General features: G+C 39.3%; 2 protein-coding genes across 7 annotated transcripts in view; one reads left to right on the top strand and one right to left on the bottom strand.

Annotated features, from left to right (window-relative positions):
* LOC119578115 (WD repeat-containing protein 61-like) overlaps window positions 1-5,716 on the top strand; it is a 5,792-nt gene extending 76 nt beyond the window's left edge. Inside the window, exons 2-7 of the mRNA XM_037925849.1 lie at window positions 1,452-1,633; window positions 2,050-2,266; window positions 3,623-3,796; window positions 4,212-4,399; window positions 4,878-5,049; window positions 5,325-5,716. Of these exons, the coding sequence (XP_037781777.1) occupies window positions 1,452-1,633; window positions 2,050-2,266; window positions 3,623-3,796; window positions 4,212-4,399; window positions 4,878-5,049; window positions 5,325-5,414 (1,023 nt within the window). The 3' untranslated portion in view covers window positions 5,415-5,716. The remainder of the gene's footprint in view (window positions 1-1,451; window positions 1,634-2,049; window positions 2,267-3,622; window positions 3,797-4,211; window positions 4,400-4,877; window positions 5,050-5,324) is intronic.
* Window positions 5,717-7,168: 1,452 nt separating this feature from the next.
* Window positions 7,169-15,000, bottom strand: part of LOC119578114 (slit homolog 2 protein-like) — a 159,828-nt gene continuing 151,996 nt past the window's right edge. For 4 of the 6 annotated variants that reach the window (XM_037925845.1, XM_037925846.1, XM_037925847.1 and 1 more), the window contains 4 exons: window positions 11,294-12,525; window positions 11,018-11,136; window positions 7,464-10,796; window positions 7,169-7,418 (listed from right to left, as the gene is read on the bottom strand). In XM_037925845.1, coding sequence (XP_037781773.1) covers window positions 9,657-10,796; window positions 11,018-11,136; window positions 11,294-12,524 — 2,490 coding nt within the window. In that variant the 5' untranslated portion in view covers window position 12,525 and the 3' untranslated portion in view covers window positions 7,169-7,418; window positions 7,464-9,656. Of the gene's footprint in view, window positions 10,797-11,017; window positions 11,137-11,293; window positions 12,526-12,648; window positions 13,177-15,000 lie in introns of those variants that run through there. The other 2 variants (XM_037925848.1, XM_037925843.1) reach the window with 2 other exon arrangements.

Genomic DNA, 15,000 nt, shown 5'->3' with positions numbered 1-15,000 from the left:
TTCAGCTTTTATGAGATTTTAACATTTATACAGCTTTCTTTGGTGTTCACGATGCCGCACAGTGGTTAGTAATGGATTCTGGCGTTTGTTTAGATTTTTTGTTGACCGAGACACACACTAAATGTCTGCAATTAATGAATTTGCTAGAAGGGAGCCTCCCAGTGACGATGACATATGAAAGGGCTGGCCAATATTCAGCCTTATGAAAAATTGCCTTGGGAATTTCTCTCTTCTTCCTGAAATGGCACATCTAGACGTTTGTGACATTCAGACGTTGGCGTAAAGGTACTTCGGATACGCTGAATACTCAACTTTTAGTTATTAAAGATAGAATGGCAAAATGAGAGGACTCGGCTGTCATTTAAGTAATGTTTGAGAAATTGAGATGTAACCTCATGCATGCCAGCTGCATTTACCATTTCTGCAAAATAACCGTCAAAAATGGCATGAGAGAGGAAGAGGATGGTACGACTTCCCTGATAATTTCGCGGAAAGCAATACATATATTCCACTTTCCAAAAAACTGAGAGACGTGTAAAGTACCCTTGTGGGAGAGGGTAAGCCATATATATTTTTTCTTCTAGAGTATATTTTAGAAAGCTTCAGATCATAGCCTATTCTTCAGCAAAGTCTCAGCACGATACTGTTCTAACTTTACCAGAAAATGTGGATTTTTGCCTTACAGAAATGCATCCAAAGAAAGTTTCTGTGGTTTTCTCCCCTATGTCCTGGCAACACCACCAGTCTCTAAAGTGGAATGATTTTTCTTTAATAATTCTGGTTGGCTAATAATATGGATATTGATGTATTGCGATGTAGTTTATCTGTCACCTGCAAAGTGCTGTTTATAAGATAAGGGCACAAGCATAAGAACATTCATATGACAATAAGTTCATATGCATGGTGAGATAACATATGATGTTAGACCTTTGAGATATTAACTATTGTTGTGTTCATTAGAGTTGAGAATTGCCATCTTGTAGCTGATGTGAATTCCAGCTGCTATTATTTGCAAAGGTACCCATTTTAGGTGATCTTTTATAAAGCTGATTGGCTTCTTTATGCTAATGCTAATGTCTTCTGCCACTTGATGTTTCATCACATGTCTAGTAGGTGTCATCTGCTACAGCTGGAAGCAGCTGCATTGTTTTTGGGGGATGATGAAAGAGAAAGGTTTGAGTTACTCCTTGAGTTATGACTTCTCTAGTTCCCTTAATTTATTATTTATTTATTTATTTTTATTTATTTATTTTTATTTATTTACTTATTTATTTATTTACTTATTTATTTATTTGTTTATTTATCTGTTTGTTTGTTTGTAATGCTTAATTCAGTTAAAATGTAAGATCATATTTGATAGGTTTGTTGTCTCTACTTCTCAGACCTGCTCATCATCATCAAGCAGATGCACAACACTATTTTAACTTGGGCTATTTGACTTTAAATTTCAGTTTTCACTGCTGCACAAACGTGAGAATTCACACTCCGAAGGTATCTGGGCTTGTGCCTGGGGACATTATATACCCAAGGAGAAATCAAAGGAGTCAACAAGTGAAGACAAAGAACAAGAAAATGGAGAAGAGAATAAAGAGAATGAGGAAAATGAGAAAGACAGAGATAACCTGCCTGATACGTGAGTATGGACAAATGATTTCACTAATACGTGAGTATGGACAAATGATTTCACTAATTTAATTATTTCCAAAATGAGAAAAGCCATGATAACCCAAGATCAGTCAGAAATTTTTAAAATATTATCGTGATTATTGTATCGTGCACCATTTACATTGTATTATCCCTAATATTGCTTAATTAATATTATTTTATACTTGATAATTATTTTAAAACAAGTATCAAGTAATGAAATTATAATGCAATTTGGTATTCCTAACCCTTTCTTCATATAGCCTGAGCAAAATCTAACTTCTTTTATTCATATATAACATATTTGATTGTTTTAGAGTATATGTTTTGTCATCATCAAGCATGCTTTTAAATTAAGCATCTCAGGTGTTGAAATTTACTTTAATAACTTCCTCGTCTGTTCAGGGAGCAGAGGTATGTGGTGTCAGGGGGGTTAGACGACCTTGTAAAGGTGTGGCGGTGGACCGGCGATGGCGTGGAAGGAGAGCTGTCTGCCATGCACACACTGGAAGGCCACTCTCTCGGAGTAATTTCAGTGGACGTCAATGCCGAAGGAACCATGGCTGCTTCCTCCTCTCTTGATTCAACCATTCGGCTTTGGAATATCCACTCGGGTGAACAGGTAGAGATGCAGAATTTCAACTCATTTTGAGAGAGAGAGAGAGAGTGAGAGTGAGAGTGAGAGTGAGAGTGAGAGTAAGAGTAAGAGTAAGAGTAAGAGTAAGAGTAAGAGTAAGAGTAAGAGTAAGAGAGAGAGAGAGAGAGAGAGTGAGGGAGAGGAGAGAGGAGAGAGAGAGAGGTAGCATCGGAGGATGAGACTGAGATCGAGATGAAGTGATTGTGAGAGTTGTGTTTTATGTGTGGTGTAGGTGTGTGTTATGTGTCATTCTTTGTATTTTTTAAGTTCATAGCTATCATATTAACATTATGATTATCTTTGGATTGCATTATGGATGTTTATAGTATATTTTTAAGATTTTACTTTGAAAGGTATGAAAAACTGAAGAAAGAAGTTTTTTTGTGAAATACCCAGGTTGGCAACCCTTATAATATATATATATATATATATATATATATATATATATATATATATATAATTATATACATTATATACATACAATATATATACATATACATAATATATACATACATATATATACATACACATATATATATATATAATACATATATATACTATACATACATATATATATACATACATTATATATCATACATATACATATACTATACATACATACATATACATACTACATATACTCATACATATACATACATATACATACATACATATACATACATACATATACATACATATACATACATACATACATACATACATACATATATATATATATATATATATATATATATATATATATAAATTTTTTTTTTTTTCAATGCAATAAATGAAACCATTAATGATTTTACAAAAAAAATGTAGTCATTGGAAAATTATTCTAGGATAATTTTTCTGAGAACATTATCATTACTTATATAACTAATGCATATATGAGTTAAGATTAGGATACTTGTTATGATTTATAAAATATAATAGAAGTGCTGATACCAAGCATTGGTTTTATTTGCTGGGCACTGGCTTCTGAGTCTACATCTCCCTAATGATATTATATTACAGGTTCAGTAATTCTGTTGTGTTTATTGTTATTGTACTTGTTTATTTCTGCATATTATGTAGTATAAATGACAGTATTTGTAGCATTTATTTAATTATTCTTTTTTGTAGTGGGCAGTTACTCATAGAAAAGTGTTCCACCTCTTAGTTGTACACTTCACCATCATGGTACTTAGTCACCCATATGTAACATTGAGGCAGTGGATACATGGTGACTTCAAAAATGTCTTTCAATCCAAATGTCATGTATCTTATAGACCAGCATATGCAGTATCACTTTCCTTTAATACTAATCATTATTAATAATGACATATTATATTCCAGCTGCAAACTATTGACTGTGGCCCCGTTGAAGCTTGGTCTGTAGTTTTCTCTCCAGATGGGAACCATGTGGCTTCTGGCAACCATGCTGGTAAGATTAATGTGTATGCTGTTGATGGAGGACGACATGTTACCACCCTAGATACTCGAGGACGCTTCACCTATTCTGTTGCATATGTAAGTGCATAACTTAACTTGTTTGCTCAAGGTGAAAGTATTTATTGTAAGTATTACAGCCTGGATAAGGTACTTGATGAAGTATTCCTTTTATGAAAGAAGTAAAACTGAGGTGATTAGGATAGGAGATTGTGAGCTTCAAGGGATGTTATTTATAAATAGGTCGTACAATTAGCCATTCATAATTAATCCCCCTCATATGCAATTATATAGTGCTATTACTGCAGCATAAGCAGTCAAAACTCTTTGTATGTTCAACTTGTGTTCTATTTAACCGCATTACAGATTTCAACTCAAGATGCGCAGGATTGTTTGGGGGCTAAATGAGATACTTAGTTTGGTAACCACCTGTTACATCCTTACTGTGTTGCCCTTTCCTCTAATGCTAATAGAATAAGGATAATATTTTTTACAGAGCCGAGATGGAAAGTATGTAGCCAGTGGTGCCATTGACGGTTTCATCAATGTGTTTGATGTTGAAAGTGGCAAGCTGGTGCATACATTGGAGGGTCACGCCATGACAATTCGGTCCATCACCTTCTCTCCAGACTCACAGCTGCTTCTCACTGCGGCTGACGATGGACACATGAAGATCTATGACGTGTAAGTGTGAGAGTTTCGACTGAAGTATTTTTTAGTTTAGCATATTGATGTTTTGGTCATTTCATTTGTACTTGGTTGTGTGAGTACCTGTGTATGTCTCTATGTTTGAGGCTTAACTTATTTTTTTATGTATAATTTTATGTTTGTTTGAAATCTACATTTATTCTGCCCTAGATAACAAGGAAGCCACCCTTTGCTACTTTTATTGTTGTTAATGTTTTTAATGTTATTAATTTATGTTTATATTCAAGCTTATGTAACTCAAATTTTTTTTATTTACATGTTTCTAGAAAGAAACATGCCTCTCCAATTAATTTGCTAGTATTTTTTGAACTATAAATTACAGCAGTGTCTGCTTCCTTTACGTTGTCTCAAGGGATTTTTTTTTTCTTTTTCTTCTTTCTTCTTATTAGAAGTGCCAGTTCGTTCATTTTCACTCATAAAACAATAGATTACACATTATTCCTCATTTTCACAGGAAAAGCAGTCATCTTGCCTGTACTCTTTCTGGTCATGGATCTTGGGTGCTAAGTGTAGACTTTGCCCCAGATAAAATGCATTTTGTGTCTTCCTCGTCGGACCATACGGTCAAAGTATGGGACTTTGCTCAGCGTAACTGCGTGCATACCTTCAAAGACCACCACGATCAGGTCAGTTATGAATTTGCATGATTTATTCTTGTGTGATAAATATTCAGGTAATATTTTTACCTATAGTTATGTTGTAAATGTTAATATTACTTTGGTTTCAAACATTGTGGTTTTGTCTTTTTCATGAATAAAATTTGTTTCTCAATATGTGTCTGTCACAACTGATAACCCACAACAATATTCATAGTTCACTCTAAGTTTTCTTATGCAGGTCAGGAAAATGTTGCCTTGTTTATTTCAGTGTTACTGGATAATCATCTGGATTCTTTTTGCAGGTGTGGTGTGCGAAGTACAGCCAAGACAGTAGCAAAATTGTTAGTGTTTCAGAGGACAAAAGTATAATCGTTTTCAATTCTCCTGTGTGAAAATATTGTTACGATAATCGAAGGATAAACGGATATTTAATTTTGCTCTCATTAATCAGTGGCTGAACCTTTATATAATGGAAACTTGCTCATTATGCCGTGTGAGAAATGTTGCACTCCCAGTTGCCTTTGAACAAAATGCAGTGAAAGAAAAAGAAGTGGATTGCATGTTTTGGAAAATATTTTGACATTTATTGGACAGTGTAACTTTGGTGTTCATTATCATTTACAATGATAATACTTATATCTGATTTATGTTGTTATACTACAATATATGCAAATAAATGTAATTGAAGACTTGACTTCTTTCTTAATCAGTAGTTAGCTCTTAAATTATATGAAATATCCTTCTTAGATGGCCATTTACAAAAAAAGTGGGCAAAATGTGTATTTTTCGCTAATTGAATTTTTTTTTGGATAGCTGTTGGATAGAAGAGGCCTGTGAATGAATGTTAGGTCCCAAACAAAATAATGAATATTAGAGAAAAAGGGTAATTTTTTTAAATAGTCTAATATCATGATTATTCAACTTTTTTATTCAACTTAGGCCCATATCACTTTCCTACTATTATAATTGCCATATGAAATTACAGGAAAAAGTATCATTTAGATACTTTTTCTTGTAGTTGTGTAATTGTATTTCTTAACAATTTACTATGTTTTTATTATGTTATTTAATTTTGAATTTCCAAATGGCATGGAAAATTAAGTGGCTTTGCTTAGGATTTAAGAATAAAATATAAAATTTCAAACTTAAAGGTTTTTAGCAACTCCAAAGAGGAAATGGTCATCTTATTCAGATATTAATTCTTGGTATTTAAACTGTTTACACTAAAGTGGTCGCTAACTTATGTAATTGATGGATAAGGAGTTTGTGGCTGTAAATTCTGTAGTTTAATAGAAATTCAATGAGTGTTTCTATGTCTTGATATTGATAGAATTTACTTTCAAGATTAAAACCAGTCATGAAAAGTGTTTCTCCCACCATATTAAGTCCAGCACCAGAGTTTTGGTGGAGTTAGCCACTTGAGTGAAATATTAGCAATGCAGAAATCCCATTTACCCAGCTCTTAATGCTTTTTGCTGTGGCATATACAATTTTTCAAAGAAATGAGGCTATAAAGAGAAATCAGTCCTACTTTTGAGTGGCTGTAGTTTCTGAATAACTAAAGCCGCCTTCTGTCCATTTATCCTAATCATTAACTTGGTTTTTACCCCTTTTTGCCACATATTTTATCTTAATGCTATATGACCTTTGGTGTCTGCCACATTTGTTTTGACCATTAACCATTCTGAAACTCCACAAACATTGCCTTATTGAACCAAGAAACCTCCTTACCTGGGAACTCCACCCTATTGCTATATTTTGAATATGCTGCTAATGACCTAAGGTGTTGATGCAGCAGAAATTTTTCAATAAATAAAAATTCAGCATATGGAATACCAAAGTTATTAAAAGATATGGATAAAGGGGTCTAGCAAATATGAAATTAAATAAGCAAAGGAATAGGGTTGTATTTAAAATTGAGCCAGGGCATTTTGAAAAATATAAGATAGAGCCAGAGCTGTTTTGAAAAAAAGGGGAAAAAAATTGAAAATTTCCATTTATTTAAATCATTTTTGTTGTTTATCTTTTTTTATAGTAAATTATAAAATTTTGTAATAGTTTCACAACGAGTCATGTACAAACCGTCATACACCTCAAATATCAGTAACTATTAATTTTCATGCAATTGAGGATAGGAAACAATAAATCTATTAACAAAGGCTTTATTCATGTTAAAAAAAATATGCACACTATTTACAATCATATAATTAACATATATACACAATACAATATATGGCACAATCAAGTGACTACTCAAATGACTTTTTAACATGTATTTTGGGGTCATAGGCAAACAGCAGTTAGAAATTGCCATTACTATAAATGCTGCAAAGATTTTATAAATATAATTACCTACAGATGCAGCGAATATTTGAAAATGATTATTGGCTTAAAACCTTTAATTGTATATAAACTGTTGAAAATGATTATTGGCTTAAAACCTTTAATTGTATATAAACTGAGTGACTTAAGAATAACATATAATTTCAGGTAGTTTACATTGGTTGATGATAATTCAAATTTCCATATTTATAAACTATATATATTCAATACTCAAAAGGAATCTGTGAGGAATTATATATGAAAGGTATACACATCTGACCTATTGAAAAAAAAATTCTTACAAAACTATTTTTCTTATTAGTTTTCCAGTTTTATTTCCAAATTTCTTTTCTTAACTACCTATTAAAAGATCATTTCTTTGGCTGCTCCTTCTTCTTTTCATATAATATTCTTTTGATAACAAGTACATGGATATATATGAAATGTGAGGCAAAACAAAATGTGAAAAAAGAAAAAAGAAAAAAAATAATGATAATTTTGTGTTGATGAAGGCATTAAATATAATTCAATAAGTACTGCATATGAAACTAAAATTAAAAGTATGTATTTACAAAGCTCTGTATTATAGGATGAAAATAAAGCTATATATTACCACTATAATAGTGCTTAAAAATATTGAAATGCATATATAATGATCAATGTTTCATGATTATATACAGGATAGGAAGAAAATATATGTTAAAGCTTAGTTAAAAACTCAGTAAAAAAAAAAATATATATGCTCAGTCAATCTAAAAAATTGGTACAATTACCAACAAGTTACTCCTGTGTCAAGAAACCAGGAATCATAACAATTCAAATAGTAAAAATTTATCTTTTTCACAATAACAATTAAAATGAGCATTGAAATCTATAACATAAAATAATGATGTCAGAGAATAAAGGTTAAAGCTACTCAATTTGCCTCAACTCCATCAATTTTACCAATTATTAAAAATACTTGCAGTCCACAATGATATAAAAAAATGTCAGTACAAACTCTGCTACAGATTCATAGCCTGCAAGTTGTTTTTTTTCAATACCTTAAAAATAATGATGATAATATATAAAACAAAAAAGGTTGAAAAAATGATTTCAGCACGAATGTACATTAAAGAAAAATATTACCCATCACTTCATTCAAAATTCTAACAGTAAAAGATTTGAATGAGGTGTGAAGGAAATCACAATTGAAACATACTTCACATCACACAATTGCAACACCTGATAATTGTGAACATTTGAAGGTTTCGTTCAGATACAAAAGTACATGTATAAGGTTCTATTTACTACTGCATAATGTGCACTCTTTGTATAGTTACAAGAACATGAGATCAAACATAAGGAAGTCTAGTGACAAAATTATTTTTCTTGTGATACGTCTGTTGATATGAAAAATGTTTATTTACATCAACAATACAAATCTGGTACTCTTGGCTTATTTTTTTCCCCATCATTTCTGCTCATAGTCTACTGTGTAACTGAATAGTGACACAGACGTTTTTGATATTTGATAATTTTCTTTTGTTTGGTGGACTATGAAGTAATGTGGATGTATGTGTCATGTGTGTGTGCAACTGAATGTGCACAGGACATTTGTTTCTGTTCGTATATATTGTTGCATACTTAATTACATACAGAGGTATTTTTCACACATGTACATAAAAGTATACACTGAAGTTAGTAATGATTTGTTAATATTGTAAGTACACTGTGTATTGAAATGAATATCATAAAACATTCTGTGATGGATGATCATATTGTTAATACACTGACATTTTTTAAAGCTAAAAACCAGTGCTAAAGCTAAAACAATATACTTGGTGTCACATTCACAATCCAGATACTCCAGTGTTTAAGTTTCTTTTTTAAACACTTAGTTATTACTCTTTAAGATATAATACACTAATTGGACACTAGTTTGCATTTGACTTGTATTTTTTTTCTCCATAACTATGCCAGGTATTGTATGGCACTTATGTCACTGCTGTATTTTCACTGACCAGACACTATTTTTTCATAGAATTGTCATGTAAAGCTATTTTTCTATCATTCAAACAGCACACTGGTGAAAAATGCTTGAATGTCATGTCACTATGTACATCCTACATCCACATCACATCACATTCCCAAATAAATTTTGCATGGCACTTCGGCTGCTGCCATACTACTACAAGGACAAGTACCCTGGCAGGTAATGTGCAACCAGTTACTCAGCAGAATGGGTTTGACTATTATAGGACTAGAAATAAATTATGTAGATTGGGACATGGGAATATTTCACAAGAATGCAGGAGTGATGAAGATGAAGGCTACACTGGAGTGGTGGACTCGGGAGGGTCAGCAGGGAGAGGGTCCAGGCTTAGTGAGGGCGTGGCAACCTCCCCGGTGTAGAGGAAGTATTTGCCAGACTTTTGTGCACGTGGGTCCCAGCGCCAGGGCACTCCGCCCCCTCGCCACACTCTCCTGGCAATGACGTATAGTGTGACCACAAGGGCGAGTCCTGGCAACGTAAATAGTAGTATAAGCAGCGGCTCGCCTCCGACGATCTGCTCTTTGTACGGCTCGACGATTATGGTGGGAGTGCAGATGGAGAAAGCATGGTGGAGGGCTATGGTCACGTTTGAAACCGTGCTGAGATAGTGTTCCAAGTGATTGAGGTTGTGCGTTATGCTAGGAATATCCGGATCGGCACAAGCAATGTATTTTCCAGGCACTAACGTCGGGAATTCGTGCCTCGCCTCTGAACAATTGAGTTGCCTCGTTGCTGCAACTCTGTGCCCTGAGATAATGGCGAGTGTGTAAGTACAAGGTGCTATGATTCCGTCGACGCGCGTATGTACTACCAATTTGCCAGCAACTCCCCCGGCAGTTAGACTTGTAATTTGCGGAGTCACTGACATGTCATTTTCCATGCGGCCAAATGGAGGAGCGGCCAAGAGAAGGGGCTCTGAGCAGCCTGGCAAAAAGGCCTCTTGGTCACCTGTTCCCCTTTCGAGCAACATGAGGCAGTACCTGTAGGTGGCGCCAGGTACGAGTGCCTCTCCAGGAATTGTTACGGCTACACGGTGAGGGTCACTGGTTCTGTCAGAGCTGCAGTTTGCCGAAACCTTTTCCGCCAATACCTGGTGAGAATCGGATACTCCTTTCACCACCTCGTACACATAGACGGCTTCGCAAGAGTATGGGATCGCACGCTCATCGACCCTCCATATGAGCTCGACACTTGGCTGGTTTTCACTCAGCACCTCAGCATCTGCAAATCGCAAATCTTCACTTTTCTTGGATATCCAGTGTGCTACCTGCAAGCTGATTTCTGCATCCGACAGTCGCATGTCTGGTGTATCTTCGGCCGTCCCCTCATCATGGTAATAGTCGTGATAATAGTCATGGTAGTAATCATGAAAGGCGTTTTCGTCTGAGCAAACTAGTTGAGATTTCTTTAGTTCGATCTGTTGAAAAAAATCGTATTAGATTCTACCATCACACAATTTAATAGATCTATAACAAGCTTTTATGCAATATACTAACAAAGATACAATAATCACAGGACAGCGCTAAATGACAGCCACTATTCTCTTGATTAAAATGAAAGATTATATTTCGAAAGGAAGCTTATTATCTACATCCTCTTGCTTGTGAAATAGGAAACTGCAATAAACTCGACACTTACCAGAGGAGCATTTTCTAGGGCTGGCGGAGTAGCACAAACTGCATTCTTCTGCTCTGGTGTGTGGCCGATTAACCACTCGACGAACCACTCAATTGTGCAGTCACAGTGAAGGGGATTATCTACAGAAAGGGAGATACAGCATATTATATCAGTCTTACTTTCTTACATTTAATTTTGCATACAGGCATTCACATTAATTATATCAACATTACCAAGCAACCAATGTTTAAGCGTCAATGTAAAAATACAGCTGGAAACATGCATTCTTGTACTTACCAGAAAGAACAAGATGCTGCAGTCCTGGCGTCGAGCTGAACACGTGGGGCTGCACGAGCGAAATGTCATTAGCCGCCAAATCCAGGGACACGAGGGACGGCAGCTGGTGCACCAAGTCGGCCGTGACAACACGAAGGGCGTTGTCAGCGAGAGCGAGGTGTGTGAGGTGAGGGAGGTGGGCGAGAGACCAGCCCGACACGGCCACGACCCGGTTGTGAGACAACTTGAGGTGGTGCAGTTGGCTCAAGTTGGCGAAAGCGTGGTCTTCAATCACGTCGATCTTGTTGTGGGACAGGTCGAGGTCCTGCAGGCTGGGGCAGTTGCCAAGAGCACCTCTGGAGACAGCTGTCAGTTCATTATCGGACAGGTCAAGGGAGGTGAGGCCCTTAGCACCAGTGATGAGGGAGGACGTTACAGCGCCTTTCAAGAGGTTCGACTGCACCGAGAGGCGCTGCAGGGCGTGCAATCCCCGCAGCGTTTTTTCGTTGAGTTGTGCGGCGTCCAGCTGGTTTCGGGCGAGGTCGAGCGACACGAGATGTGGCAGGCGCACGAACGCCTCCGGGTGAAGCAGATGCAGACCATTGCCGGCCAGATTCAGATTCTGCAGCTGGAGGAGAGTCGGGAAGGCGTGAGGGGGAAGCTCCTGGATGTTGTTGTCGCTCAAGTCCAGGCGCTGCAGGTGCTTCAAGATCTTCAGCGCGTCGATGGGGATGGCGGTGAGCTTGTTATTGGGCAGCCCCAGAGCGGCCAGAGTCGATTCTATGCCGGCGAAGGCATCGGCGGGCAGCGTCTCGAGCCCCGCCGTGGTTATGACAAGCCCCAGGAGCTCCATGTGCGCGAAGCCGCCCCCCGGGATCTCCCCCAGGCCATGGATGGCCATGTCCAGCAGGGAGATGCTGCCCTCCGCGTTCAGGGTCTGCGTGAGCAGCGTCAGGTCCTGCGGTCGGTCCGCCTGGCCGCGGCACCGCACCGTGTGGGGCACGTCGCAGGTGCACGAGATGCCCAGCACGCCGCCCACGTGGGGGCACGTCCAGCCGCCCGCGACAGACGCACTCTCGCTGGCGTTGATGAAGGTGCTCTCCTTCGAGGCCAAGAGCGGATGCGACGTCGTGACAGCATTGCTGGGCGAGGCGGCGGCGGCGGCGGCGGCGGGCGGGGGGGCGGGAGGAACAGCCCCCGCAGCTAAGGTCCACAGCGTCGCCAACGCGAGATTTGTAAGTGCCACCGCCATCCTGTTGGAAGAAACAAACAAAATACATTATTATATTTCCCTCGCATACTCATACAATACAAAGCTAACCAAGATAAATCAGATGGCTAATGACAATCATGAAAGAGACGTCATTAAACATCACCTTAAACCGTGGCACTGAAAAAGACAATTATCGCGGCGACGAAATTAAAAGAAATCCACCGATAATTTCCCACAATAACGACACAAAACAAAAAGGTGCGTCCACGGAAGGCGAAGCGAAAAGTGCGTTCCCGGGGCCTTTCAGAAGCGCAGACGTCGACGGGGAACCGTATCTGGTACTGATGCACGCAGCGACGTTTGTACAAGTGGAAAACAGATCAAAGACAAGAGATTAAAAAAATATGATATCTCACTGATGACGGCGTTAAAAAATACTCCCGATACTAGAGGCTTTCACGTGTTAAATTTGATAAGAGAAAAATTACGCAGATAACAATTATTACAAGTGCGATAACCAAAAAAGAAAAAAGAAAAAAAAGACGATGTTAATTGTGATGATAACCTCAATGCTATAACCCCGACTAGGACGACACAGCCACCCATCGCCCAGCGCCGCCCGCAGACCGCGTGGGCGCCGCGTTCACCACCCATTACCATATTTTCTTTCACGTCCCATAAATCAGCGCCCGCCCTCGACCCGCTTCAATAATCGAAGCGAGGGCGCGAGCGATACCGACCGAAAGCCAGCGGGACACAAGAGGGGCGTGAGCAGAGGAGGTCATATATATATATTTGAATTTAAAATTGTCCTTCGAGTTTGATCACGGTCGAAGATCTATCACGGCGCGGGTGGCTTTACGGAGGAAACCGCTACAAATTATCGAGGAGAGGAAGGGGGACGTACAAGGAGGGTGGATGGGGGAGGTACAAGGAGGGGGGATGGGGGAGGTACAAGGAGGGGGCAAGGGAGAAGTACAAGGAGGGGGGAAGGGGGACGTACAAGGAGGGGGGAAGGGGGACGTACAAGGAGGGGGGAAGGGGGACGTACAAGGAGGGGGAGGGGGAGGTACAAGGAGGAGGGAAGGGGTAGGAGGTGGAGGAGGGGAGGGGTAGGAGGTGGAGGAGGAGTTGGTGGGGTGGAGGTTCGAGTAGGTAGGGAGGGAGAGGTACGAGGAGGAAGAGGGGGAGAGGAGAAGTGGAAGGAGGAGGAGGAGGAGGAGGAGGAGGAGGAGGAGGAGGAGGAGGAGCAAGAGGAATAGGAAAAGGAGTAGGAGGAGGATAAGGGGGAGGAAGAGGATAAGGAGGAGGAGGAGGGTATGAGGAGGAGTAGTAGCAAGTGGGGAGGGGGAGGATACAAGGAGGAAGGAAAGGGGGAGCGTACGAAGGGGAGGAGGATAAAGAAGAGGAGGAGGAGGAGGAGGAGGAAGGGTATGAGGAGGAGGAAGGGTATGAGGAGGGTGAGGGGGATACCCTGGCCTGGATAGACAGTCTCGATCCGCCTTTGATCCGTCTGCGAACGTCGAGCGCCCCACTGCACCTGTTTGGACAGACCCTTTCAAACCTATGTGTATGGCGGCAAATGAAAAAATTAAAACGTTTTTTATGAAGGCATATAGGAAAAAAAGGAACGTTTGCATGCAGGCCAATAAGAAAAGTTTTTATGTTGGTTAATAATGAAAAGTTCATATGGAAGGGAAAAAAAAAAAACGTTTGTATAGTCTAATAAAAAAAAAAAACGTTTGCATGGAGGTAATAAAAAAAAATCACGCATATATTCACACGCATTAGCCCCCACCCCACCCCCTTAAAAAAAAAAAAAAAAAAAAAAAAAAAAAAAGGCACAGAGATGCAGTACAAGATCTAATAAACATTAATTTAGACCTTACCGCCTAATACACTCAGATTCGCCAGCCCCCAACCCCATGAGGAGGAGGCAACAGGACAAAGGCCAACTTCATAAGACAAGATGATAAAGGTCAAGATAATAATGAACAGCGTAAAGGTCGGTCAGCAGACGAGGGGATCTGGGTCGACACAATAAAAGAGTCGGGACAACACGGACGTCGATCTGGCTCAGCTCACGAACACGAACCGAGAATACGAAGACGGACGAGAACACGAACACGAACGAGAATACGAAGACGGACGCAGATCGAGGGCGACTCACGAACGATTCCGAGGTGAATGGGGGAGGTTGTGGAGGGGAAGAGGGGGGAAGAAGGGGGAGGGGAGGAGGAAGGAAAACAGGGAGAGGGGAGGAGGAGGGAAAAGAGGGGGGAGGGGAGGGGGAGGGGGGCGAGTAGTGACCAAGAGGATGAGGGGGGGGGGGCTGATCGGAGGTAGGGAAGAGGGGGGAGTAGTGACTAGAGGGGGGGGGGCGAAGAGCATGATGAGGGGAGGGGGGGCGGAGTAGTGATAGAAGGGATTAGTGATAGAGCGGGGGGCAAGCAATGACTGGGGGAGGGGGAGAAGGAGCATTTATGGGGAGGGGGAGAAGGAGCATTTATGGGGA

Source organism: Penaeus monodon, chromosome 10, assembly GCF_015228065.2.
Source record: "Penaeus monodon isolate SGIC_2016 chromosome 10, NSTDA_Pmon_1, whole genome shotgun sequence".
Lineage (NCBI taxonomy): Eukaryota > Metazoa > Arthropoda > Malacostraca > Decapoda > Penaeidae > Penaeus > Penaeus monodon.
This window is presented reverse-complemented; position numbering and strand designations above follow the sequence as displayed.